Source organism: Vanacampus margaritifer, chromosome 12, assembly GCF_051991255.1.
Source record: "Vanacampus margaritifer isolate UIUO_Vmar chromosome 12, RoL_Vmar_1.0, whole genome shotgun sequence".
Lineage (NCBI taxonomy): Eukaryota > Metazoa > Chordata > Actinopteri > Syngnathiformes > Syngnathidae > Vanacampus > Vanacampus margaritifer.
Window position 1 is genome coordinate 20,564,778 of NC_135443.1, and position 18,669 is coordinate 20,583,446.

The following is an 18,669-nucleotide window of genomic DNA, read 5'->3' on the forward strand; positions in this document are numbered from 1 at the left end:
GGTCAGACTACAAGAAAATAGCCCGATTTTGGCCCGACCGACGTGTCATGGAAAAACGGGGCATGTCATAAACGATTTTGAGTTGTCTTGACGTAGCGTCGCCTGTGTGACACGTTCAACGATTGGCCACCTGTTGTCTGGAACGATTCACGACCATTACGATGAAAGTCTAGCATGTCAGAATTTTTGCTCGTCTTGTCGCACAATGTGACATACCTACGTCGTCGTCCTTTTTGGTTCCGCAGCATTGACCAATAGCGAGAGGGATTTAATTTTTTTTAATTTTTTTTAATTAACTCTTTGATTGCCAAAAACATTAAATAACGTTTAGTAAAATCCTACGGAGGACTGCCAAAGACGTTAAAAGACGTTCACTATGTTTTTTGGGGTTATTTTTTTAGGAAAGCCTTGGCCAGCTGTGCTGAAAGTATCAAGCAGATCTAGTTAGTATAATGCCTATTTTTGGGCACTAGATGGCAGCGATGACTCTCTTTGGACAAGATTGGGTAGGCGTCAGTAGAAGACGTGAGGCGGAGCTAGAGTGTTGAGGGGAGAATGGCTGAGAAAGCGAAAATGGCAACCAGTTGCAAGCAGCTCATGCTTGAGCATTTTTTTCAAAGACGAAAAGCATCGACCAATGCTAAAGAGCACATTGATGACGACGACGATGATGATGATGGTGACTCCGAGGTTGACGCCGAAGTTGGAAGCGTTGACGCTATGATCATGTCATAAAGCCTCACCGGCTAGCGGTGCTAATTCCGGAAAACGCGGAGCACAACCAAGCACTTCTGCACAGGCGGACGTTCAATCGGACGATGAAGAGTACCCCGAGTGCAATGCATATTCATCGGAGGAGTGGGTACAGTCTGATCACGGAGAAGACACTGGTTATGGACTACGATGCCACCATGAATGGAGTGGATAAGATGGATCAGAACATCTCTGACCACCCGGTATAGGAACTGAAGGACACGAGGAAGCCAGACGTAACACCACCGTAACGTCACCGTATCATAATCCTGATAGTAGACTTGATGGCAACATGGCCAAACACACACTGCAGTATATACTTGCTATTCCCCGGAAAAAAAAGCCGGCAAGAAAGTGTAGCGTCAGGGGCAATCGCAGTGAAACTAATCTGTTGTGTAAATCCTGCTGCGTCTCCTTGCACGCAGGGGAGTGTTACAAAAAGAAAAACTGTATTTGAAACCTCCACACAATTGTAAATAGTAGTGATACACATTTGCAAATAGTTTGCCGAATTGTTTTGTCAAATTGGTACACTGTTGAATGTAAATAAACGTATTTTGCTATCAAAAAACACTTTCATTGTTGGTGGTAGTGTTTACAGAAGTAAAGCACTGTTTAGGTGTTTGTGGCATCATTCATGGAAAAAAAAGGTGTCAAATTCACTAGAGTGCATGAAATAATATCGTTTCACAAAAAGCTTGATTTCTCCATATTTTGTTTCAAAACAGAGCATTTGGGTGAAACTAACCATTTTCTATTGTTGATTACTGAAAAACGGAATACTGTAAGGTAGAAACATACTTTTTTTTCTGAAGAAAGATGAGAGTCCAATCTTTCATTTGGTAGTATGTGTGTTTCCATAGTCCAAACAGCATCCCTTTTCTGAAAACGTCTGGCAGTCAAAGAGTTAAATTAAAAATAAAAAAATATATATATTTATTTCTCATAGGACTTGGCCAGACAGGTGAACCCGAAAAAAAAAAATCCAAAAATACCCTGCTGCGGCGATGCTGCTTGAGCTCATAAAGCGCACACAATTTGCACATTTGTTGCCATTTAATATGAGAAACACATACTCTAATTGTCAGAAGGATAGAGTTTGGTGGAGGACCCAGATGCAGGGAGCAAAAGCAGCCAGGCAACGATGCAGTAAAAAAGGGGTTTTAATTAAGAAAAAGGCAAACAAGGTACTTGGCGAAAATAACAAAATCAACAATATCCAAAAACCAAAACGGAACACTGCGAAGCAAGGAAATGATGACGACAGGGCATGGGTGTGACAGCGACAATGACTCCACAAAGACTGAACAAAACCAGGGAACTAAATACAAGCCAACTGACGAGACAACGAGAGACACAAGTGGCTGAGGGCACGGATTGGTTGACACCGGGATGACAAGCACAGGAGGACATGATAAAACTTGACGAGACATTGACAAAAGGGAGACACACTAGGAAAACATGACCAATAAAACAAACCAAAACACAGACCATGACAGTACCCCTCCCTCGAGGGATGGCTCCCAGACGTCCCTAAAACAAAAAAGTCCAAAAACAGGGCGGGCGAAGGGGGGCACAGAGGCGGGAACCTGATTCACCCATCAAGGCCAGTCCAGAGGGCGTCCCGGAAGCCAGACAAGGAGAGCCGGGCGGCGCCGGTCCGGAGGGCGTCCTGGATGCCACACTGGAGCAGAAGGCGACCACAACGTGCGCCGCCAGACGAGGAGAAGAGGACAGCAGTGGGACGTGCGCCTCCTGTCCACACTCATGGGCTTGAAGCCACCATGGAAGAGGTGAAGAGACTTTGCACGAGAGCGGCCGAGGCAAGGAGGCCAGGGGCTGCAGCGGCATAGGCGAGAAAGGCCGGGGCGGGGCACTGCCGGTACTGGGACTTGAGGCTGCCGCGCAGACTTGGCCCGGGGACTTCAGGCTGGTGCGGCAGACCTGGCCCGGGGACTTCAGGCTGGCGCGGCAGACCTGGCCCGGGGACTTGAGGCTGGCGCGGCAGACCTGGCCCGGGGACTTGAGGCTGCGGCGGCAGACCTGGCCCGGGGACTTGAGGCTGCGGCGGCAGACCTGGCCCGGGGACTTGAGGCTGCGGCGGCAGACCTGGCTCGGGGACTTGAGGCTTGCTACCCAGAGCGCCACCAGCCGGAGCCCGGCGACGCCAGACTTCATCCAACAACGCCAGACTTCATCCAACAACGCCAGACTTCATCCAACAACGCCAGACTTCATCCAACAACGCCATTAGTAGGGCTCCGGAGGCAAGTATTTGTTCCTGGCATGACAGCGCTCCCGCTGGGTCCTTCTGTGGTGGAGTCATTCTGTCAGAAGGATAGAGCTTGGTGGAGGACCCAAATGCAGGGAGCAAAAGCAGCCAGGCAAGGATGCAGTAAAAAAGGGGTTTTAATTAAGAAAAAAGCAAACAAGGTACTTGGCGAAAATAACAAATTCAACAATATCGAAAAACACAAGTCAAGGCAAAAACCAAAACGGAACACTGCGAAGCAAGGAAATGATGACGACAGGACATGGCATGGGTGTAACAGCGACAATGACTCCACAAAGACTGAACAAAACCAGAGAACTAAATACAAGCCAACTGACGAGACAACAAGAGACACCTGGACAAGACACAAGTGGCTGAGGGCACGGATTGGTTGACAAGCACAGGAGGACATGATAAAACTTGACGAGACATTGACAAAGGGAGACACACTAGGAAAACATGACCAATAAAACAAACCAAAACACAGACCATGACACTAATGATATCAAAAGTCACATTATTTTTGATTTTATGGACGGGAGCCATGCACCTTCCAACATTGCCATCGTCAGGCAAAGGCGGAGGCGAGAGAGAGGAGAAACAGCGACGTGTAGAGTACCATACAAAAAAATATTATGACTGTCGTTCTAATATTTTCTTTTTAAGTATGATTTGGGCATAAGTAGGGATGGGAATATCTTTGAGACAGACATATACAGTATCTTTTTATAGAAGTCGTTTCTCCCCCTCGAAGGGCAGTTCGGAGTGAATGCATGTATATAATGCACTGTACTAAAACAAGTCAAATACAAATAAATATTTAAGCAGTATAAATTACATAAATTATGCAAACACTATATAATATTTCAGTGTTTGATAACTACCGAGCAGGGAGCGAGAGCAATGCGCTCATGTTTATGCAGAATGGCACGGCCGCACTTGTCCCGCGTGCTCCATTCATACAAACGCTCCCTTCCCTCCGCTTTTCTTGTTCTGCCTCCCCGGCAACTAGTGCCAACGCGGTGCTCTTGGCATTACAGCATGCGATGATCGGGTGGTGTCTTGTCGGGTTCAGACTTGTAGTGTGACTACACGTCTGGTCCACGATACAGAACAAATTAATCGGGTTATCTGACAGCGTGACTGTCGTGAAAGACAAAAAAAGTTGCGTAGTTTGAGCTTGGCATTAGAGTGGCTAAGTCAAACACTGGACCATAACCCAATAGAGTATGCATTTTACCTCCTGAAGAGGACACTGAAGGGAGTAACCCCTAGAAATAAGAACTGAAAAGAGGATGCAGTTAAGGCCTGGAAAAGCATTTCAAATGAAGAATGCAACAATCTGTGAAGTCAATGGGCGGCAGGCTTGATGCAGTTATTGCAAGTAATGGGTTACCATCAAATATTGAATGATATTCACTTTAAGTAAATCTAATAATGTATGTTCCAATACTTTTGTTCACTTCAAAAGTGAGTGGCTTCAAACAAAAGGTTGAGTTAACACATCTAAATGTAAATACTATGAAAAAAAGCTGCAATTCTGAACTCATAACTCTCATATTCACTTTTTCATTAAAACCCAAATTTATTCAGTATACATAAATAAATAAATACATAAATAAATAAATACTAATGACTTTGCCATTACTTTTGGAGGGGACTATATGGCCATTTTACATATGCTTAGCAAATTCTCCATATTCCACGGGATTGTTTTCATTATGTATTTGTGCATTTGGATTATGGTCCTGTTCAGTAAACAGTGAAAGTGGTCCCAAAAAAACCCCAAAAAACTCCAAATAACAACCGGCTCATAAAGATAAAAAATAAAAAAGTTTAAGACAGTTACCACTGAATTTACATTTACATTTTTGTTAATACTGTATTTGTAGACTGGAGTATCCCATAAATGGGAAATACAAGTGGAGAATGTAAGTACCTTTTGAGTGTTGCAAAGCAAGGTCAGCAGTTAAACTTTGTATCTTCTCACCTAACAAACAGACAAAAACAAGAAAATAAATGTTAAATAAACACAGCAGCAAAGGCCAGACAGGGAGTGTCGCTAGCGAGAGTCTGCGTTTCGTCCGTCACATCTTCTTATCGCCGCTTTACTCAGACATGTGCACTCAGTCAGCAGTCAGCAGTCAGCGATAAGATAACGACGGGAGATGGACGAGCAGAGCAGCCCCGCTGAGAAGAGTGATGCCGAGTAAATAAAGAGTGTGTGGGCTTCTTTAGCCTGCGCCTGTTGGGGAGGAGCAGTGTGGGGGACTTTCCGGTTAAAGAAAACACATTAACCATCAACACAGAGTTGATGATGCCGACGGATATTTCAGGGGTGGCATATCCAGCGTGTTGCTACAAAAACAACACGAGTGTAAATGTTTAAAAGTTTGCTTCCGAAGCGATTGCATGTTTGCGCAAGCAAAAAATGATTACATCTTTAATTACCCACGCTTGTTTTCAAAGGGATTGGAAACCCCGTCGGTGAAGGAAAACAAACCTCGGAGGAAGTCGTTGAGAGCTGCGGGCGTGCGACAGCTGACAATTGCGCTAAGTTTGGATTCGGTGATGAGCTAATTGAAGCCTGCAGCTCACACTTTTGAGCTTGTTGTCAAGGCGGCTTTCATTAATACGGACGTGCCCAGACAGAGACCTAAAAAGCCAATTTTGACACAGCATCAGATTCTGCACGAATGGGCTTCGTTGTGAGTGAGTGAGTAAGCGAGCGAGCGAGGGACTTAGTCAAAAAGCAAGTAAATTTTGACTTAAGTTTTTGAGCTAATTGTGCTAATATTTAATTGTGAGTTGTTTAGTAAGTGAGTTAGAAAGCCAGTATTGAGTCGGCTTCTTGTGAGTGATTAAGTGAGTAAATTTTTAGTGATTGACTGAGTTAGTGAGTTACAAAAAAGATGGGAGATAGTCAATGAGTGTGCTGTGTGAGTGAGTTAGTAGTGACTGAGCAAGTCAGTTAGTGAATGTGTCAAGTAATTTTTGAAGGAGGGAGCCAATTAATTGTGAGCAATTTAGTTGTGAGTAAGTAAATTACAAGTTGTGAGGGAGCAGGTGAATGAGTTACTAGTGAGTGAGAGAATTAGTTAGTGAGTTGTGAGTCACTGCTAAGTTAATGAGTAGGTTTGTGAGTGGGTGAGTAAAGATTTCGATTTTGAGTTGTTTTGAATGAGCGAATGAGTTAGTGACTTGCAAGTGATTTGCGAATGAGCGAGTGAATGGGTCAGTTGTGATTGACCAAGTAATTAATTTAGTTGTCAGTTGTACATACTGTATTTTTGAGTGAAGCATGAATGACTGAGTTTGTGAGTTGGACGTCAGTTGTGAATAAGTGAGTGAGTGAGTTGTGAGTGAGTGAATATGTTGAGTCAGAAAGTGTTGAGTAGCGATTTAGTTGTGAATGAGCAAGTGATGTTTGAATGACCAACTAAGTTAGTGAGTTGTGAGTCACATGATGACTTGTGAGTATTTTTATTTTTTTAGTAAAGGAGTGTTTTGATTGTGAACAATGTACAGGAGTTCTGTGTGAGTGTGTGAGTCTGTCAGTGTTGAGTGACTTAGTTGTGAGTGAGCAAGTAAATTCTGAATGAGCAGGCGAGTGAATGAGTTAATTTTGATTGATGGAGTTAATTTTTAGTTAATGGCTATGTTTTGAGTGACTAGTTGTGTATGAGCAAGTGAGTTAATGAGTTGTATCTGAGTTAGTAAATGGGTCAGTTGCAGTTACGAGTGAGTGAGTGAGTGAGTGAAATTTTGTGAATGAGTTAGTTGTTAATTAGTAGTTAGCAAAAGATGATGGGACATTTTAAGATGGCACAGAATATCAGATTAACTTTTCTGGCAATGCCATGACATTGTTGCTTTTTTTTTTTTTAAATCTTCTTCCTAGAATCTTCAAACAGACTGATTGGGCAAAAATGCTAGGCTACGAGTGTCCAGTCACACAACCAGTTCCTGATTCATGTAATGCACAAAGACGGCTTTCTGTGTTGTTATTGAAAAAGACCCACATTAGCATTGGACTCGAGATGCACATTAGCATAAATTTAAAACTTGTTTTTCTTCATCGCAGCAGACATTACAAAAAGCCCACATGGGTTCAAGTGTATGCAAAATACTGCTGAACAAGAATAAAAATAAGAACGCATTTGACCGCTTCAAAGCCCCGCCAAGCTACGGCACATTGGCAGGGATCGGCACCTTCAGTTCGGTTTGTCGTAAAATCTTTTTTACACCTGCAGGCGGAGGGGTTGTAGGGGAAATACTTTCTCCTGCAGAGAAGCTTTGTTCACGTAATGGAACAATTGAGAAGAAAGTGAAGCGAGTAAACTGAACAGCAGCATCCACATTCCAGGCAAAGAAACACTTTGGCGCCCCATTGACTGCGAATACTTAATTGGCCTCAGCCGAGGATTATTCAAGCACAACAGCGATGGCTCCCAAACACTTTTGTGCACTTTCGTAGCGGGAAAGAAAAACAACAACAACAAAGAGAAAAACACGGAAAAGTTCACCACAAACAGGAAGCTGCCAGTTGTGGTTTAAAGCACCAAGTTCCGCGCGCTAGCCGGCGTTGTGTTTTAATTAGAATGAATGGAAACAGAAGGCGAGTGGGTGAGTGAGTGGGTGAGTGAGTGAGTGAGTGAGTGAGTAAATGAGGGAGTAAATTAGGGAGTATGGGAGGGAGTAAGGGAGTGAGTGAGTGTAATTCTAAATTTTGTTCTTGTTTTTGTAAATCCACTCTTTTTTTTTTTTTAAACGTGACCCATTCATTTCTCAGAAATCTATGCGTTTTCATTCGAAGTATTTTGTTAATTGTGTTAAAAGGGTTCAACAGACAGCAAGGCTTATTCCACAATGCAATCTTTTATTTACAGCTCAAGGCAATAATCCTCCCTGTCTGCTCGGCCACACCAATGTAACACATCATGTCGAAGGTCAGACCTTCAACATAAAAAAGCACACAGTATAATAAAACAGCCTCATCACCACACTTTCTTGGATCACATGGTGGCTTATTTAACAGTTACATTTAGATTAAAGTGTGGTGAAATTGTTGTTAAACTGGCATACTTTTATTCTGAGGGCGCAATTTTTGACAGGATGTTATGCCAATGTTGCTGCAACTTGTGCAAGTGTCGCCAGGCAGACTTTGAGGCTTATTAGGCCTTGAATTGTTAAAATAAGCTTGCACTGTTGAATAATGCATTCGTCGGGTGCCAGCCACTTACATTAGTCATTTAAATTTATCAAACTCAATTATTTATGAAAAGCTACAGTAATTTTATGTAAAATGTTTTTGTTGTCCAGATCGAATTAATTGGATTTACATTATTCCGTATTTGAAAAATTGCTTTGGTTTTGACTCAGCTTTAATCAGGCTTTCTGGAAAGGATTAATCACCCGAGGTTCCACTGTAATCAAGTACTAAGTAAAGCTACTCAAGTCAAATAACAAAGTATTTGGGGTTTGTTACTTCCCACCACTATAAGTCAGCTCTTTGTGAGCGAACATTCCGGCAAATAATTTTTAAAAAGTAATACCCCATTGAAAATATCTCACTTTATCGTCCCTGTGACACGCAGCCATTTAAGTAACACAACAACAAAAAAACACAATTAAATGTACTTTAACACTTCTGCCTTGGCAGAAGTGTGCTATTGTAGTTGTATTTGGTTTAAGCCAGTCTGAGTCCCCCTTGAGCATTTATTAAAAATGCGAGCTCACACAAATCAACCGTGTCACCTCTTAAAAAAAATGTCACCTTCCTCTTTCTGTATGAGGAGGAGGAGGAGAGCAGAAGTCTATTTTCTCTCTCTTGGTGCGTTTGTCTCTGAGGCTCCTTTTCCCATTCTTCCATTCACACGCTGTTGCTCTTTGTGCAACGCTGATGCATGCAGACGAGTCGAGGTTCTGATTAAATGAGTCCAGAGTGGTGGAGGAGGAAGAGGAGGGCTGGCCCATGTTTAGCGCAGGGCGGCTGATTAAAGTGTGAGGCGAGAGGCCATTGCTATGCAGCGCCGGCCCTCGTCGCTAACTCGCACACAAGGCCACTTCTATTCGGCGCTTGCTTTTCTTTGGACGGCTTTGCCTATTTTGACTCATTCACTCTCTCTCTTTTTGATTTTGCCGTGTTGTTGTCTTATTTATTTCCCAACTTTATGTCGACCTTTTCGCTTCTCATTTGGGGCGGGAGGCGCTTTATGAGGCCCATTAGCGCAGACAAGCCCAATCAGAGGATGTTAAAATGGAGCCTGAAGGCATATGCAAGTGTAATGCACAGTGCGTCTGGAATTTTTTGTTGTGTTTTAGAGTCCACGAGTGGTAAATCCAATTGATTGGACATGATTTGGAAAAGCAGACTCGTGTCTATGTAAGGTTCCACCGTTGACAGTGCATGGCAGAGCACAAACCAAGCATCAAGTCAAAGCAATTGTCTGGAAGCCAAAAAAAAAATGCTGGTTTGAAAATCGCAATGTGCACAACTGCACATTGGCCTCAATCATGAGTAAATAGAATATCCACATACAAACAAATATGGATGTACGTTGTAATTAGGGATGAACATTCATTTAGTTGTACTGATCGCGCTTGGGAAGGGAAAAAAAAGTCACAGTTGATAAAGTGTGATTGAGATGGCAGAAAATACACACACAAATCACTGAATTAAAGCTTACTCGCTTAAACAAAACACAACCAACAGGACAGAGTCAAGGCAGCCTGAGGCTCAGAGCTACTGTAAAATGTGCCACACAGACTGTGAAAATACTTGCCTGGATTTGCAACTTTTTCAAGATCATCACCAACATTTCTTACTTGGACTGTTGAGCACATTAGTGGTTGGTTGGTTTAGTTGCTTGCTTTTTGTTAAAGTGGTGGTGTTTGGTTGTTTTTTTTTTGGGGGGGGGGTTCTGGTGTGGTTGGTTCTTTGCTAGTTCGTTGCTGGCGCGTTACTGTTATTTTTGTTAGTTTGTGTGGTTGGTTGGTGTTCTTGGTTGGCTAGTGGTTTGGTTGGATGGTTTCTTGCAGTTTTACATGGTTAGTTTTTTCTCTTTCTGCAAGTTATTTCTTTCTTTGTTGGTTTAGTGTTGGTTGTTTTTTATGGCTGGTGGGTTGCTTATGTTTTGGTTGGTTCATTGTTTTGTTTTGTTTTGCCAATTCATTGATTGTTTTTCGCTGAGTTGATGAGTTGTTGTTTTTTTGGGCTGATGATTGGGTTGGGTTGGGTTGGTTAGTTTTTGGCTGGTTGGTTGGTTGGTTTGTTCGTTTGGGGCTGGTGGATTGGGGTCTTTTGGCTGGTTGTAACTTTTGACTGGTTTATTGGTTGTTGTTTTCACTGGTCCATTGTTTTTTTCCATGGATGGTCAGTTGGTTGTTATTTTGCTGGTCTATTGTTATTTTTATTTATTTTTTAATTATTATTATTATTTGTGTTGGTATCTTTATTAATTTTTTTGCTGGTTCATCAATTGTTGGTATTTTTTGCTGGTTCATATCCAGTTTTTTTTTTAGGAAGGAGTTTGGGCTGGTGGTTAGTTTGGTGGTTACTTGGCTGATTGTTGGGCTGTTTTTTGGGGGGGCTGGTCGGTTGGTTCTTTTTGGCTGTAGGTAGGTGTTTTGTTAATGTTTTGTTGATTTTCATTAGATGATTGTTATTTTTTAAATGGCTGGTACAAACATTACCTTGGAGTCCAATAATGATACTCTTGTTATAAATTAGTGTTGAGTGTAGATTGAGTCATATAAAGTGTAGCATTATTGCTTCACTAGTTGCGACCATGTGGTGAGTTCCAGCGTTGTGTTGACACGTCTGATGAACCAGACTGACGATTACTTTTTTATCGCTGCGTCCTGATGTTATGAAGGGCAAAGCCATAAACGTTATTACCTTCATAAGCCTTTATTAAATAAAAGCTTTATGAAGGCTATATGTGCGGGCTTGAGGTCAAAATGTGTCGAGATGGTGGAATATGTACATGTCTCGTCATTAAGAACAAAAAAAAGAGAAAAAAATAAACCTTCCATCCCTCTAAGACGCTCCCGGCTGCCCCAATATCCCTCTGCCCAGTTCCCGTGCCGACAGCTAAGATTCAATTACGGCCGACTGTGCGATAATCCCGGCCTGCTGATTGGTCACCGGTGCCCTCTATTAAACCAACACAGCGGGGAGGAGAATGAGGAGTTACATAGAAAGAGTAAGACCGGGAGAAGGCGGACAAAGGGAGGAATAAATTAAAACATATAGCCCGCTTGTGTGATCCCCTCAAAGCCCCTGCTATCCTTTAGGCTCAAGTGAAAACAAACAAGCTGGCCCTTAAAAGGCCGCTCCATAATCCCCCATGTAATCACCAGGGCGGCCTCCAGCAACACACACACAGAAGCCAAAAGACGCATACGTGCACACGTGTGTTTTTCATTCAACGGCATTAGCCAAATTCCAACATCAGAGAGGATGTTGGAGCAGAAAATTGTACAAAGATTGTCTCCATCTGCACTGTTTACAAAAATAAATGAATAAACATGACACATTCTGCAAATGGGAACAAATGCGGAGGACTTACGAAAAGCGCAAGCTAGCATGGAAACTGGACAGATATTAGCTCACATGCCAGTGAAAACAACTAATTACTACTGCTGCTTGTTATTCTTGGACTGTTTATCTCTACCAAATAGTGCCCAAAATCCGGGGAAAGTGGCACTTTCAAAACAAAATGCTTTGTTAACATAACTTCCATCTAAGGCTTTAATGACAGAAACAACTTCTCTTTACTCGTACATACTGTATTTTCTATGCATCATTTACTTACAATATTTTAAATGTGCTCAAAGCATGTTAGATATTTTCCATTACAGTGGAACCTCGGAGTTCAAATGTCTCGAAACTCGTACAAATCGAACTTCGACCAAAAAATCTGAGTAAAAAATGCTTCAGAGTTTGACCTCATTCTCAGAGTTTGAACACCCAAGCAAACCAAGCAATGCCAAACGTACCTTGATCGGGTAGCCGAGTGAAGTTGAGCGATGCCGAATGCTCTTGTGTGGTAGCGCTGAGGCCGTCACACCACAACAAAAAAAGTATGTTTTTTTTTTATTTAAATACTGTACAGGGTGTACTTTTTTTTTTTTTTACATGAATAGAAATTAAAATAGGAATTTTCAGTTTTTGGAGCTTGGGAACGGATTAATTGCATTTATATTATTTCCTGTGGGAAAAAATGTTTCGGAGGTTGAACAATTAGGACTTTGAACACTTCACAGGAACGAATTGTGTTCAAACTCCGAGGTACCACTGTATTTTTTATGTTTACAAATGTTGCTCCTTGTTTAAAGACATTCAAAATGGGTTGTGGAGTTGAAGTCCCCGTAAAGTGAAATAAGATTGTTGTTACCCCCCAAAATGCCATGTACATAAAATGTATTTAACTAATTTGACTGAAGGGTTTCTGCGGGGTCTAAGAAAGTCTTAAAAAGTGAATTAAAATTCAGAAACATGATTTTTAGGGCTTAAATGTCTTAAAAAATTAAAAAAATTCATCACAGGTCTAAAATTAATTTTACCCAAGTCTTAAATTCTTATATCCGCCCTGTCCATTCCGAGCAACTTTATCTAACTGTCTGTAGAAAAAGAACACACCAAAACAAGGGGATGCTTTTGAGGTGGTGCATTTGTATTGTGGTTAATGTAGTTCAGGCGGGCGGGTAGTTCGTGGTGGTTAGCATAGCATCTAGCTTGTTGCATTCGGATCACTGCAGATAAAACCCTTTAATTGCCGTAAAAAGTTTTAAATCGAGTGGGGGTCGCTGTCTGTGCCTGTAGTGGACATTGAGTTTGATGATCTGTGCAGCATTCTCAACAATTAGTCTTGTATTTTTCATTATTCATTTTATTTACAACTTTGATTCGAAGTTAGCACATGACGCTATCCCTTTGCGGTGCTCTTCTTCGGCGGCCTATGAAGAATGTCATTATGTGGGTACAACCCAGTGTGCCACCAAGTGTTCAGACGGAGACACTACAGTTTGTGTGGAGAACTGTTAAATGGGAGCTACTTAAGGCACGCTGTTGTATTGAATCTTAATTATTTGCACTTGCCTTGAAAAAAAAAACTTGTACAAAAACATATTTTGAATGTGAATTTTATGGCCACTAGATATCCATCCATCCATTTTCTTAACCGTTTTTCCTCACAAGGGTCGCGGGGGGCGCTGGAGCCTATCCCAGCTGGCTTCGGGCAGTAGGCGGCGTGCACCCTGAACTGTTTGCCAGCCAATCGCAGGGCACACAGAGACGAACAACCATACTCACAATAGCCACTAGATATTTTACTTTTATTTTATTTATGTATTTAGTTTTTAAAATTTATTTTATTGTGTATTGTACAGGGTGTCTGGACACCGGTAAAAATATAAATGGCCCAAGAAATTTGATCATTAAATGTGATGAAATCAACACTTTAATGTATAATACACAATCTTTTAGTTTTACTAATTGTGAATTACTTTATCTCTTATTAGGAATCATTACATTATTTATTCTCTTATTTTTTTTTCTCTTATTACAGCTATCTATTTTGTTTTGCCAAGTGGTGTTGTGTTTGTGATGATGAAGTGACGAGTTCCGGTGATATGCTGTGTTGATGTCATCTTCAGAAACGGAATGTTTGTTCAATCATTGACATTGCATCATCAAAGAAAGAAAGCGATTTTCAACACTCGAGATTGGTGAATCTTTTGTAAAGTAAATAAAAAAATAAAAATACACGCATGTGGAGACGATGAATAGTATTGATTTGAAAAATGTTAAATTAACCAAATTCTGATGTGAGCTATCGGCCCAAGGCTATCAATATACAGGGCCAGTGCTGGTTCTGGCATGGCCACCACCCGAAAAGGCTTAACATAGAACCCTGAATTACCTTATCTGCATTATCAATAACATTATAGAGCGGTGTCGGACACTTTATTGCAATGTTGAAACTTTTTTTTTTTTCTGGGAGAAGTTTTGCCATAGTAGAAGTGGCTGCGATAAGTGAAGCAAAGAAAGGCCCCTTTCTTCAGTGTGCGCAAATGAAACGCCCGTGTACACTCTGGCAATGAAACGCTAGTGAGTAAAGCGAGGCGAAACGCTCCCTTCACTTTTGGTGTGAATGTAGCAATACAATTAAGTGGCTCAGTGTGTCCACTACCGCGTATCGTACCTTTCAAGTTTTCGTTTCCACCGAGTTTATGCAGTTAGTCAGAATAGTGTTAACAACATGTTTCTGTAAAATGGGTAAATGTCAGTTTAACAAGAATTGGCTTGAAAGTACCAAGTTTCCCAGCTGTTTGAGAGGTAGTAGTAGGTGATAGGCACTCGGCTTGTGGCAAAGTATGCAAAAAAATAAAGTTGGGGACTTTGAGCGTGAATGCCTTTGAGTCACACGTGAAAGCCAGAAAGCACCAGCTTGCTATGATTGAAGTTGGTCAAAAATTTTTCTCATAATGGTCTAAAAAAGGTATAAAATTTAACTTGGTGATTTCGGCTAGAACCCTTTCGTGGGAAAATGGATGCTGCCTCATTTAGCATCTTTCTTAAACAAACAGTCCATGTTTGAAAATATACGGTAAATGGACTGCTTTTTATATAGCGCTTTAACTACACCATATGGTACCCAAAGCGCTTTACAATGCCTCACATTCACCCATTCACACACATTTACACACTAACGACCGACTGCTGCCACGCAGGGCGCTGCCTGGTCCATTGGAAGGAAATCGTGGTTCAGTGTCTTGCTCAAAGACACATCAACATGGTCACCAGGGTTGAGGACCGAACCCACAACCTCACCGATGGGAGACGACCCCTCTCCCACTGAGCACTCAAAGCCTCCGGTAACTGGAATATATCCCACCAGGTCATTTTGAGAATTTCTATGCCGCAACGAGGCGCTCTATAGTCTCAAAGGTGCCTTATGTTGATACTTTTTTGTTTTTGTTTATGTTGATATTGACTCATACATGGTTTAAATTTGGTTGTAATTCCATAGAAGGAGGACTTCAGGTATGAACTCTGCAACTAAACCAACTCCCTGAAAAACAGAACCTTCAAACCAAAATAGCCAGCTACCTTATGTTTGACAGCATTGGTTCTTTGAGGTTTTTTGTTTTTTTTTTGCATCCTGCATACTGAATTTCATGTCAACAAGACACAGAGGTGCTGGATGCTAATAATTTACAAGTCTTTTGGGGGTATGTTGCCATGTTGCGCTGACACACACATGTAGCAAGTGCCTTTCGTAAGGGATACATGCATCGTTGCCGGTTAATTACGCAAGAAATGGTGTTGTTAGAGACAAGGCAAGATGTTTGTGATCAACTTAAATCGGGAATGTGAAATATGTGCAGCTGCAGCGAGAAGTTGTAAATGTTTAGTGACTGGTCAGACTGTCAGTCCAGACAAAAAATGGTGGTGTTGTCCGCGAAGCCCAGATCTGAATGTCTCTTTACTTTTTTTTCTCCAGAGTTTTTGGTACCTTACAACTTACAAGTTTAATTTGTGACCATGCTCATCACAAATCCTGCCATTTTGGTTTGAAACAACGATTTGTTATGTATTTGTGAAGATCTCTAATACATTAGGTAATTACGAACAACATTCAATGAAATTGATATGTAATGCATGTGATAGGTTTGACTTTAGCAGAAATGAATGCAATAAACAGGAAGCCAGTCTGACAAGACTGTAGTGAAGCAGTTTCGAATTGGCCTGCATCTCACACTTAAGAAAAATGAAAGAAAAATGGCCGCCGTTGGTTAAAAGAGACCCCGTAATTATATTTGACAACATGCCCTTTATTTTAATCTAATTATGTCATTCGGCCTCCAAACTAATAAAGTCTTGCTGAATGTCATTATGGCAATGTTTCCTCCCCCATTTATTATTAACTATCTATTGCTATGATTACTACAACACATTGTTGCTCTCACTGTTGCTCGATATATATATATATATATTTTTTTTTTTAAAAAAGGCAGTCCGATAAATAAATTACATTCTTAACATTTTGATTCACAAGTGATCTGCAGAATAGATAGAGAAAAACTTTTCATTCTTTTTTTTGTTATTCTGCATAATGTGGTTGCTTTTTTGGAGGTGTCTCTGTAAATTTGCATTAAGGAGAGATTGAGGTAGGTAATTCAGCCAGCGTGTGACCGTCACAGTACACAAAAAGTGTATAGTATATTCTAGTATATAATTCGGTACCATTTTAACATTACTTGAGTGTTTTTAGCCAGCAACTGTATCACTTGTTAAGGTAACCTATGCTCTAGCAAGTAGCTGTTATCTTTTGGGGTTTGGGTGCTTCCGATTTTTCAATTAATTTACTTATGACAACAACATTTCTGCCTTGCTCCGGCCACATGCAGTGACAAACTCAAAATGCTTTTACAAATTAGCATCATCTACAGTATCTATGTTGGTCTAAATTCGATAACAAAAGGACAAATTTGGTTGTTTTTGGAAAAATCTGTAGGATGAGTCTGTCTTTTAGGAACATGCTGGAAATTTGCCTAAAATTGCTACTTCAAACAAAAATAGCCAATTCCTGTGTCTTTTCGGAAATGGCTTCTTGAGACATTTTTTGGAGGAGCTGTAGTGTTGCATGCAATACCGGTACCAGTACCGTACCTTGATGTTTTGGCACAAAAACGGCTCGGTATCAAAAAAAATGTACAAACCCAATTCCCCAAAAAGTTGGGACACTATACAAATTGTGAATGAAAACTGAATGCAATTATATGGAAGTGCCAATTTTTTTATATTTTATTCAGTATAGAACATAGAGAACAGGTCAAAAGTTTAAACTGAGAAAATGTATCATTTTAAGGGAAAACTATGTTGATTTTAAATTCCATGGTGTCACCAAATCTCAAAAAGTTGGGACAAGGCCATTGTCACCACTGTGAGGCATCCTCTCTTCTTCTTACAACAGTCTGCAAACGTAAAAATGGCTTCTTCTTTGTACTGTAGAGTTTCATCTGGCAACGGCGGCTGGCACGATGAATTATGTTCACCCACAATGTTTTTTGGAAGTCTTGCTTAGCCCTTTTTGTAATTTCCCTTATAGTAAGCATTCCTGTTTGCAGTGCAGTGCCGTTTAAGGGTCCGAAGATCATGGGCATCCAGTATGATTTTTCGGCCTTGACCCTTTTACACAGAGATTGTTCCGGATTCTCTGAGTCTTTGAATGATGTTATGCACTGTTGATGATGATTACTTCAGCCTTTTTGCAATTTTTCGCTGGTAAACACCTTTCTGATATTTCTCCACTATCTTTCTGCGCAATATTGGAAGAATTGGTGATTCTCTACCCATCTTCGCTTCTGAGTGACAGTGCCTCTCAGAAGCGAAGATGGGTAGAGAAGCTCTTTTTATACTCCAATCAAGTTGCCAATGGACCTCATTAGTGGTAACTGGTCTTCCAGCTGTTTTGCAATTGACTTTTCCAGCCTCTTATTGCTACGTGTCCCAACTTTTCTGAGATTTGTTGGCACCATGAAATTTACAATCAACATATTTTCCCCTTAAAATGATACATTTTCACAGTTTAAACTTTTCACCTGTCATCTATGTTCTATTTTTAACAAAATTTTAAAACTTCCCCATATTTGCATTCAGTTTTTATTCACAATGTGTATAGTGTCCCAACTTTTTGGGAATTGGGTTTGTAGCACCGGTACTTAAAAAAATAAACATGAGACAGACCATCAACTCACGGCACCGCCAACTCACGGCACGCCATGCTATATATACATATATAATTATATATATATATATATATATATATATATATATATATATATATATATATATATATATATATATATATATATAAAGGCAGTCAAACAGTGTCATGTGTCCCCTTTTCTAACTCTCTTCATTGCCTGGAGACATTTGAAATTGTCAGCCTATCACCTCCCTTGGTCGGAAGGGTATCTCGCTGGGGTCGCAGAGTGGGAGGGCCACTCTGCGACGATTGGCTCAGGTCGCGACCAATCGATGGAAAGCAGCAACTGTTGCATCCCCCCACTCCTGGATGGAACAATCAAAAGTTTAGGAATGCATATAAATAAATATATTTGAACATACTATAACTATGAATAATTTGATAGGTTTTAAGTGGGGGGAACCCTGTGTAAAATTACAATGCATAAATGCACTGAGAATGAGAGAAAGAGAGCTCTACTGTGGTTACTGCCCCCCCCCCCCTCCTCTCTCACTCTCTCTCCATCCGTCTCTCCCTCCCTCCTTTCTCTTTCCCTCTCACATCTCGTCTGAGGTTTGCTGAGGGAGGACGGACGGACTCAGAGCGGCTCCACACATCGCAAGAGGTGGAGAGCGAGAAGGATGCTCCGGTCGCAGTGACATCCAGCCTACTCTTTCACTGAGACCACCAAAAAAAAACCCCTTTCTTCCCTATCAATCATTCTTTGGATAAAAAACTAAACAAACAGGGGGGATTGCTGCGAACTGGACTGGACCCCCAAGCTGCGGATGTTTTATTTCTTGGCTGTGGAAGGATTTTTTTTCCTTGCTCGGGACGCGCGCGGACTGGCAGAGGTAAGAGAAGCGCTCGATTTTTCTCCTCCTG

At 41.2% G+C, this 18,669-nt stretch overlaps 2 protein-coding genes across 5 annotated transcripts in view; one reads left to right on the top strand and one right to left on the bottom strand.

The window, feature by feature from the left end:
- Positions 1-1,928: 1,928 nt before the first annotated feature.
- Positions 1,929-18,669, bottom strand: part of LOC144061374 (uncharacterized) — a 75,153-nt gene continuing 58,412 nt past the window's right edge. The window contains exons 3-4 of the mRNA XM_077581766.1: positions 4,965-5,015; positions 1,929-3,080 (exon numbers count right to left, since the gene is read on the bottom strand). Coding sequence (XP_077437892.1) covers positions 2,287-2,931 — 645 coding nt within the window. The 5' untranslated portion in view covers positions 2,932-3,080; positions 4,965-5,015 and the 3' untranslated portion in view covers positions 1,929-2,286. The remainder of the gene's footprint in view (positions 3,081-4,964; positions 5,016-18,669) is intronic.
- The window catches only part of cdh11 (cadherin 11, type 2, OB-cadherin (osteoblast)), an 88,083-nt gene continuing 87,776 nt past the window's right edge, over positions 18,363-18,669 (top strand). For all 4 annotated transcript variants that reach the window (XM_077581765.1, XM_077581764.1, XM_077581762.1 and 1 more), the window contains exon 1: positions 18,363-18,638. The gene's annotated coding sequence lies outside the window, so the exon portion shown is untranslated. The remainder of the gene's footprint in view (positions 18,639-18,669) is intronic.